This window comes from Hippocampus comes, unplaced genomic scaffold, assembly GCF_001891065.2.
Source record: "Hippocampus comes isolate QL1 unplaced genomic scaffold, H_comes_QL1_v1.1 scaffold27, whole genome shotgun sequence".
In the NCBI taxonomy this organism is placed as follows: domain Eukaryota; kingdom Metazoa; phylum Chordata; class Actinopteri; order Syngnathiformes; family Syngnathidae; genus Hippocampus; species Hippocampus comes.
In genome coordinates, this window is record NW_017805145.1 from 212,007 (window position 1) to 222,006 (window position 10,000).

The 10,000-nt window shown below is 39.8% G+C and overlaps 1 protein-coding gene across 3 annotated transcripts in view; it reads right to left on the bottom strand.

Annotated features, from left to right (window-relative positions):
* Positions 1-10,000, bottom strand: part of satb2 (SATB homeobox 2) — a 54,256-nt gene that overhangs the window by 41,360 nt on the left and 2,896 nt on the right. For 2 of the 3 annotated variants that reach the window (XM_019867724.1, XM_019867723.1), the window contains exons 2-3: positions 4,758-4,803; positions 2,927-3,142 (exon numbers count right to left, since the gene is read on the bottom strand). In XM_019867724.1, coding sequence (XP_019723283.1) covers positions 2,927-3,142; positions 4,758-4,785 — 244 coding nt within the window. In that variant the 5' untranslated portion in view covers positions 4,786-4,803. The remainder of the gene's footprint in view (positions 1-2,926; positions 3,143-4,757; positions 4,804-10,000) is intronic. The other variant, XM_019867725.1, reaches the window with a different exon arrangement.

Consider the following 10,000-nt stretch of genomic DNA (forward strand, 5'->3'; position numbering starts at 1 on the left):
ACCCGCGCGACCCTTGTGAGGATAAAGTGGATCAGAAAATGGATGGATGAATGTCTCTGTTATCGGACCACATTCTGAAGTGGTGTGAATTAGTTCTCGCAAAAGATTGGAATTTACTGGGATTTTCAAATTTAAAATAAAACACATATGGGGCCAAATTGCTCATTTTGGGTTGTGTTTTAATGTATTTTTTTTTTCTTTTTGACTGCAGTTGGAATGAAGCCTCAAACTTTATGCTGTCCAGTTCATTGGTGTGGTATGGCTCGGATCGGCAAACTCTAAAAGGCTTGTATTTTGACAGTGGGGAATGTACTGTAGGCAGATTGGGGACTCAAGCCATAATAGCTAGTCAGCGTGCAATTTCTCCGGTTTAGGAAAACAAACACAAGTATGTCAAGTGGCAGGCAAAGGTGGATCCTGTCTTGGCCCTTCAAAGGCTGGCATTGTGACTCGCTCCGCCCTCCAAAAAGCTCCCCATTGCAGTCTGCATTCACATAATAGAAATGTGCACCGTTTGGGACCACTTTGAACAGAAACATAATAAAATAGGTTGCAAAACTGAACAGGTTTGCCAGAGAAGGAACTTGTTCTTCTCTGCTTCCATAAATGTCTTTCAGAACGTCAACCTTGATTAGCTATTTTTATTTATTTTTTTTTATATATGACGGTCTTTTGTTGTGAAGCCACCTGTCAGCTGGCTCGAGATGAAAGCTGTGTGTGTGTGCCTGATGGACTTGAGCGCGTTAGGCAGCGTCCCAGCACTAATAATGCACGGTACCATTAGCCCCCCAGTCCACCCCATTCACCCATTTCACTTCAGCTCCATCCAGCTTATTGTTTTAATCAGCCAATTCCAATATTTCAATTTCCTCCTCATTAATCACTCCACTCGCTGGCCCTCCAGGCGCTCATGGAGTGAATTACACACCGGAGCACCGTGCCAATTGGAGTAAGTGAATTTTTCCCCAACAGGGAAATATAACTGTCAACACTCTCTCTCTCTGTCTCTCTCTCTCTGTCTCTCTCTCTCTCTCTCTCTCTCTCTCTCTCTCTCTCTCTCTCTCTCTCTTGGTTGTTGTCATGCTAGGCCTCATTCGCCACTGGATGCTCTGGTTTGGATGATGCGACGTGGCCTCAAACCTCTAATCCCTCTAATATGTATGAGGGGGGTTTAAAATAAGATGTGTGTGTGTGTGTGTGTGTGTGTGTGTGTGTGTGTGTGTGTGTGTCTTTGCTGTGGCTGCGTGGTTTTGGCCGAGACACGTCGAGTTTCCTGTCTTCAAGGAAAATGCTGTCATGATTCCTGCATCGGGAAACCCCTTCCTCCTTCCTTCCTCTTTCATCGTCACCTTTTTCCTCTTCCTCGCCGTCCCATCTCAGCTCTTCCTTGCTTTGATAACCTCTTCAACTCGTGCTGAAAACCGCTCCATCGCCGCAAAACCACTCAATTTTATGTTTGGCATTCCAGCAAAAGAACCCCAGGAATGTTATATGATAAATATTGGGGAGGAGCGCCCAAATCTATAAATGTCCTTCTAATTTTAGCATGAGTCAAAGGGAAAAGGACTCTGGGATTAAACTTGGGGCAAACATATGGCAGCAGCGTGCGTGCACATGTGCATAAATAAGAATAACTCTGGATACCGGATCGATCAACCACAGTGGTCTGCGTAAATCTTGTTTATATGATGCACTCATTTTTATTTGCTGAGCCCCTTCCTCCTCGCCTGCTTGTGTTAAAGTGACATGGCCTCTCTGCCTTCTAAACAGAGAAGCTCAAAGAGTTCAAAGGTCAAACACAGGTCGCATTACAGTAGAACCTCGAAGGTCGAAAAAAGAGATTTCAAGAAAACCCTAATCTCAAAGAAAATAATCTAAATAGATACAATCCGTCATATCACCTTTGTTGTCCGAGGTACTTTTTGCATTATTGTAATTCTAATTCTGAAGTTATACGACTTATTTTGGAAAATTTTGAATTTATATATTTTTTTCACTTTTCCAGTGAAGTTGGGTGGGTGCAAACCTCCGACTTTAACAGAAAATATGTAGTGGAGATTTTTCAGCATCTTTTTTAGAATTTTGTGGGGTGTTAAAAAAAAATAAATAAATGAATGAATTTTAATGGACATCAATAATACCCTGATTTTTGGTCCGGTCCAGTCTCCATCACCCATAATTTTAGTTAATGTGTAATTTTGAGTTGTAATTTCACCATTCACCACTAGATGACATACCTAGCTTAGTTGTGCTTGCACCGGGTCGTATTTAAGTCGGCATAATATTTATGCGTAGATTTGGAATGACATGCAGGTCAAATGCATAGTACGTCAGTGACAAAATTCTGACTGAATTGAATTTTGTGAAAAAATTAACAAAAATGTTTTTTTGCACTTCATGTTGATGGCTGTTCAGCAGTTTTGTGCTGTCCTTGAATTTTTGTGCCAGAGAGCCATTTGTGCCGGATAAAAATCACAGTATGTGGTTATTTTGTTGTTTGCTTCAAACCCTTTGCTGTTGAATAGTCATTTATACATGTAGTGAGAATTGTAATCTGAAAAATGAAATATTTTCAGAGCATGTATTTTGGACATATGCCTGTATTTTGTCCATTTTTAAAACAGAAATTTTTTTCATAGATCTTGTTCGGAAGTGTGTGATCTTTGTGGCCCCCCAGTAGTTCCGAAATTGTGGCCCACTTCATCATTTTAGTTGCCCATGCTGTAAGGTGGTACTTATTTTTTTGCATGATGGAAGTTACAAATTCCCGAAATTTTACGTAGATCCCAATTTGTAAGACCTCGTTCAAGTCCAATGTTACTGCGGCTTTTTGTGCAAAGGGCGGAATGGCGTAATTTACATAAAATGATATCAGTCACCAATGAATGAAACAGAATTGGAATTCTAGACCCATGACATCACTTACCTCCAAGGGGTCTGAGTGCCGCCCCATTTTGCCGGAGGCGGGGCCCTGTGGGGCTGCCGTTGAGTTCCATGCGGCCCTTTTTGCCCGGTGGGGGCGGGCTGCCGATGTCCGGGCTGCCCCCTCTGCGTTCAGGACTGTCCTGCGTGACGGGACTTTCCCCTCCTCTCTCCATCCTCTTCCAGACCCCCAGTGGAGCTCCAGTCAGAGAGAAAGAGGCTAAGGGCAAACACAAAGTGGCATCATGTAATGTTGCAATGCATCATTTTCACAGCAACACAAGCAACAAATGTTACTATTATGACCGATCTTCAAGTACTTTATGACATAATTTCAACAAATATATATTTCGTAATGTTCCGTGTCAGTCCACTTAAACATTATAAAACATTTTATATACAACATTCTGGGATAACCGTGTGTGTGTGTGTGTGTGTGTGTGTGTGTGTGTGTGTGTGTGTGTGTGTGTGTGTGTGTGCGCGCGCGCATGTATGCGGGTACGAGGAAAAAGCTCGGCACTAAATTCAATAATATACTAGAGTTGCTTTTTTTACTTAGCCTATAAAAATTTAGAGAGAAAATAGTAATTGCATATGTAAGATTCATCTATATCAAGATATGTTGCTATGTTTTCATATGTGACGATTTTTGCACTTTTCTTCAGTTCTATTAATGTTCTTGTTATTGATATCATTAGCAAAATATTGCAATACTATTGTATTGGGAGTTAGGTTGACCAATATCAAACATGAAATATATTGATAAACAAGCATCAAATATGTATAAATTTGATGGCTTTCTGAGAAATGTTGTGTATCTAAATGACTATTGGAAACATGCTTAAATTTTGGAAAACATAGCATGACCATACTGTGATCATTTGTGTCTTAACCTCAAAACATTTTTTTTTAGTTTTCTTCCAAACATATGAACAATTGTAGGCATGTCCGCTTGAAGAAATTACTTTGAGTCAAATTGTACATTTCCTCATCATTTTTAGGTCACTGAAAAATTACTACGAACTTAGTCAAAAGTGACAGTTTTTCTTAACTTGGTTATCACCATTCAAACTTTGTACCATGATCTAGTTATCCGATTGGCTACAACATTCTTACAGTTAGGAGCCGTACAGCCATCTGCTGCCTTGGCGTGCTTTTTTTTTTTGATCGACTGCAAATGTGTTTCTGCTTCAGATGGATGTTAATTTCAACACCATTTTTTTTGAACCTCCATTTAAATACACTTCGTTTGCGTGGACATAGTCATAGAAACGTTAAAATTGAGGTTGACACTTAACAGAACAGAGCAGTAGAAATAAACAGTCGCATGTGTGTGTGTGTGTGTGTGTGTGTGTGTCTACGTCTATGCTTATCCTTTCCCTTGAGGGTATCTTCGAGGCTCCTGGGCTGTGTTGGAGAGCGGAGACGCAGCCCGGGAGCCTGTGTGTGTGTGTGTGCGCACGCATGTGCGTGCGCGTGGGTGTGTGTGTCTAATACAGGCTAATGCATTAGAAGCTGTGCCAGGCCCGACACAGCTTGCTTCGGGCCAAATGGACGTCTTTTATTTACACTGGTGGCCCCTGGACAATATCTGCTGGCATGTGTGGCTAAGAAGGGGCGGGCAAGATAAGAAGCTATGAGTGAGCAGCGAGAGAGACAGCACAGGCTAGTATTTGTCTATTAGAGGTATGGAAATGGAGATTTGAGAGGGTGACAACACAGTGGGCGTCTATGCTGACAGACTTTTTCCATCGATTCGTCAAAGCAAATGAGAATGCATGCTTCTTGTTTGAATCGACTTTCATGAACATTTGATTAGAAAGTGCTCCACTCACACTTTTTAGTCCCTCTGCAGTTTTTCATGCACCAGCTGTCCAAACCCTGCGTGGAAAAACAATTGCCTCAGCCAATTTTAATCAGCCAATTTGTTTAATTAAAAAAAAAGTCATTTATAAGTATACCGAAAATAACATTTATAAATATTCATTTATTTCTTCTGAATAAATGTTGCAAAGATTTAAGGATCCCATTCAACACTGAGAAGAATAAACCAATTTTTAAATGTTTTGTCAGCTTTGCCTAAATCTGTCAAAATACCCGCCAACACAAACTCTATGCTTATGCTAATTAGCTGAGCATGTACATTAAATTTTAAATGGCCTTCCTAACCAATGATTAGTATCACTGCATTCAATAGCATCCGTCCATTCATTGTCACAATTTTTTAAAATTATTATCAAAGGTGATTGAACTGGCGTTTCGTGTTGAGGTTTGTTTGCAAGGTGTGCTAACTACCCAAAGCTAACAGCTAACATCAATCACCACAGTAAGCTTTAGCATTCAGGCGATCTGAATGTTATATTAATCTGATGAAAAATCATCTAATACACCCCCCCCCCCACAGACACACACACACATTTTACTGTCTTACATTTTGTGTAGATTTTGTTAATTTTTTATAAATTACTTCATTGATATTGCTGATGTATTTGCAATTCAGTGCAAAAGCTAAGCTAATTAATATAAATCACAACATAGCGCTTAATGTTTTGGAGCTAAGCTTAGACAAAATTTATAATTTTATTTCCCCGCTTATTTGCTGTCTTCAAGATGGGATAGTTGACTGCAACCTAGGCAAAAATAACTTCACACAAGGAGTTGTCGCAAAGTTGTTTTTATATTTTCATTTCATTTTATATTCCCACACATGAATAGAATTTATTTTAGATTTGAAGAAAATCATGGAACTTTGTTATTTTAACAAGAGGCATTTCAATATTTTTAAACGTGGGTTTGCACTATAAAATGAGACTTTACAACGACAGTATGTCAAAATTCTTTTACTTCGTTGACGAAGTCTTCAGAGTGACATGTCATACAGAACCAGCACAGATTCTCCCTCCCTGCCAGGGTTGTCACAGACTTTAATATTTAATGATCAGAACAGCTAAGACTTGTGATCCCAAAAGTAATAACACAGAGATTGTATCTGTGTTGTCTCTAACGGGCTCAGACCTGTTGTAAAATCTTGACGATGCCTATCAAGAGCTAGCTAGATAGTTTTTGCCGACATCTCGCCATCGAACCTGCACAAAACATCACCATCAACATCCAGCATCGTGGTCTCTAATCTCCCAACCATGACATCACCTTTTGGTATGTGACCCAGCAGATAAAGACTGTTGTTATTTGGAAATAAAAGTCGGTTCAGTCTGTTTCTTTTACTTTTAAACCTAACCAAACTACCAGTGCTTTGTTGGCACAAAAGCCTTGATGTGATGATACCATAACAAGCGCCAATGTGGCCCGTTTGCAAACAAACAAGATGGCTGTGCACAGCCCTTCCCCAAAATAATTTGCGTTCGATTTCATTAAACTGCATCCCAGAAAACTTTATATGTTCTGACTCAAAGTCACCCGAAGCGGAAGGGCCGACTTGTAGTGTGTACTTTGTAGTCCTTGCTGCTTTAAGCTTATTCTATAAAGTTGGTCAAAGGTATCAAATTCAAGTCCTGTCATTTTATGTGGCCCCATAATAGTTTGTGATACATTTTCAAAACTAGCCATTAAAAAAAAAAAAACAACATTATTATAACCAGATTCTGGAGCAATTATGATGGGACAATTATCATATTCTCATTCTGAATTGATCAGATAAATGTCAAGAAGTGTAACTGACGATGAAAGCAAATTTGACACCCTTGCTCTACAGCACAGTTCTCAAAATCAAGGCCTGCAAAGGCAATTCATGGGCATCGATTTCATGTTTCTCATTCTTCACTTTTAACAACACTGAGGTATATGAGATATTGCAAGCATTTTGTTACCAATACATCCTTTAAAATAAATTGAACAGTTGAACAAGCAATTATTTACTGTCTTCTGATTTCAAAACGAGTTATTCAGCAATTCGTTGTGTATATGTGATAATATAAGGTGATCATACATTGATATGAAATCAATATGAATTATCCATCCATCCATTTTCCGATCCGCTTACCCTCACAAGGGTCGCGGGGGGTGCTGGAGCCTATCCCAGCCGTCTTCAGGCAATAGGCGAGGGACACCCTGAACCGGTTGCCAGCCAATCGCAGGGCACACACAGACGAACAACCATCCACGCTCACACTCACACCTAGGGACAATTTAGAGTGCTCAAACAGCCTGCCATGCATATTTTTGGAATGTGGGGGGGAAACCGCAGTACCCGGAGAAAACCCACGCAGGCCCGGGGAGAACATGCAAACTCCACACAGGAAGGCCGGAGCTGGAATTGAACCCAGTATCTCTGCACTGTGAGGTCGACGCACTAACCACTGGGCCACCGGGCGGCCATTATGAATCAATGAGTCATAATGGCTCTCCGAGGGATACCATAACTACGATGTGGCCCGCACTCGACTTGAATGCTGCAACTATCTGGTACAGATCTGACTAAGGGTTAACCCTAACCCAAGCCCTCAAGCATCCGATCACAAATGAATAGCGTTTGTGTAGTTTTTCTTATTGATTGGTAAAAAGGCCTCTTGAATAATGTCGATGTACATGGATTTTTTTTTTCATTAATGTCAGAGAAGCAGCTGTTGTAAATATGTAAACATTATATTGTTGTGGTGAATGTTTATCAGCATTTTTTTGAAGATTGTTTTTTTTAAGTTTTAATTATTTTTATACATCATTTTCACTATGGAGTCAATGAAAAAGCTTCAAAAGCTATTGAGTAAATATTCAAGGAATTTAAATAGCTACATTGCTCCATCTTCTTCTCGATTGGTGATCGAATTTCATTTTTTTTCAAACTCTGATTGCTGGTCAACCCCAAAAACCTAGATTGCGTAAAGTCGAGTGTTGAGTTATTTTTTTTTAATCCCTGCTCTGCTCTGGAAATAGTTGGGTCATGTACTGTTAAACTGGTTTAGTTTTTAAGATGGCAAATTCAAACATGGCGTTCACGGAACAGAACGCTAGCCTTTTACGGAGCCAGGACACAGATATCGGAGCAACTGGTTGTGTTGAGCGATTGTATAACATCTCCCGCAAGTCATTCAGCACACTAAGCAGAAGAGTTTGCAACCATAAAAATATTTAAAATAAATTGAATTGGATTGGATTGGCACAGTGTATTACAAGCTAAGTGTTAGCCTAGCTTTTTGTAGTTCTTCTGCTACGACTATAACTACGCTTTCTTATTATTTTTATTTTCCGACTTGAGTGAACTGAGACTTTTTGAATGGGGAACAATACATTTTAACGACGAATGCCCCTCAAACCACATGATTACCAAAACAACAATGCTTGCATATAGTCAAAATTAGAAGTATGTTGACACATTCAGCATCAGTATTCCTGCAAAACTGTTGAGTCACTGAGGGCATCCGCCCGTGGCGAGATTTTACAACACAACCTGATTAGTTGGAAATAATGATGCTAATTTATCTGCGTGATATTACCCAAACATCAAGCAACTGATAAAATACGGTAATCTTTACTTTAAGTGCCATCTTGAGCAACTCCTTTCGTACCATCTTTTTACAACTTGATAAGTGAATAATGGAGTGTACGGGGCATCAAGGAAGAAATCAAGCAACCTTTTCACAGTGTTATCGCCCCCCGGACGCATCCCCGAATCAGTCACAAAAATAGGGCGTGTGATCGTTAAAGCTGTTAATAAAAGCAGCGATAAGAGCTACTCTCACGTATCTGCTGTGAGGAAGTATAATGTCTTTTTGATAAGCACAAGTTCAGGACACATTTTCCAGTTTATTGCTGCCATTGAAATACTCACTGAGTTGTGTTTCTTGATTCCTACAAATATCCTTCGCAACAAGAGCTAAATGCTAAGGGGCGATCAAATTCCACAACGATCAAAGAAAGGCTTATTGTATATAACGAGTTTTTGTGGGTTGAAGGCTTTTTATTATAATGCGTCTGAGGTTTTATTGTGGGCCGAGCATGTGGTGTGAATCTTTTGTCTCTTCAGTTAGTGTTATAATTCGTATGCCAAACAAATTACCATTTTGTGGGCTTTTCTATACTCATACACTAAGCAAATTTTGCCGATGTGTTCATCCTGCTTGAAAGTGAAATTTGGTAAATGAGTAGACCCACGGAAAAAAAAAAACATCAACAACTCAAGTCAGAAAAGACAGAAAGTCGTCCATTTTAAGATCATTTGGACCGTTTCCAGCAGTCCTTCAGAAACAAAAGAGATTTTGTCCAATTTCAACCAATTGGACGTCGAACTGCGGGAATCTTTGTCATGTCGTGATGGCACACGTTGCCCATCCCATCTTTGTAGACATAACAAATCGACAAGGAGCTCAGGTTGTAGACATGTGTGGAGAATGACAAAACGCAACAACAAATGTTCAGATACATATTTTTCAAACCGAGTTGCCCCCATCCACTCCCAGACGACTTATGTCCACTACGTCGTACTTCTATCTTTAAAGTTCTTGTCAAGTCATGGATTATTGTGTCCTGTATACCTAAAAGTAGACAAACACCTATACTGTAGGTTTAAGAGAATGAAGCAATGAGTCAAAAGTTACGTAACAGGACAAAAAGCTGGCTCAGAAGATATTCAACAGTACAAAGTTGCCTCATCTCTTCCTCCGTGAGCCGCAATTGAAGCTTATCAATTATTAGCACAGATAGCAAGAGATAAAATAATCCCTCTTCCCTGAACGAAATGAACTTTTATCACATTACGGTGCTATTGGTTAATGCTTGTCTGTGCTGATAAAATGAGGCGGGATGGAATTCAAGGCATGGCTGTCAATATGTACACAAAATCTGTGACGCACATCACCGAGGCAACTTGACATGCAACAAGAAGGAGGAAGAAGAAAATAAACAAAACAAAGAAATCGTTTGCATTTCACGCACAAAAGGTCACATGATCGGCTTATTGTGTGTTTGCTGTGTTGTTCTTACATAACAGATAGGGAACCTTTTTCCAATCAGGGTCCAGTTCAGCTGCCTTGAGCATGTAAGTTCATGCATCTTTCTTATATTATCGCTAATATGATTACATATGGTCTACTTGGAGGATTTGTAAATGCTTAATTGCAGTTCT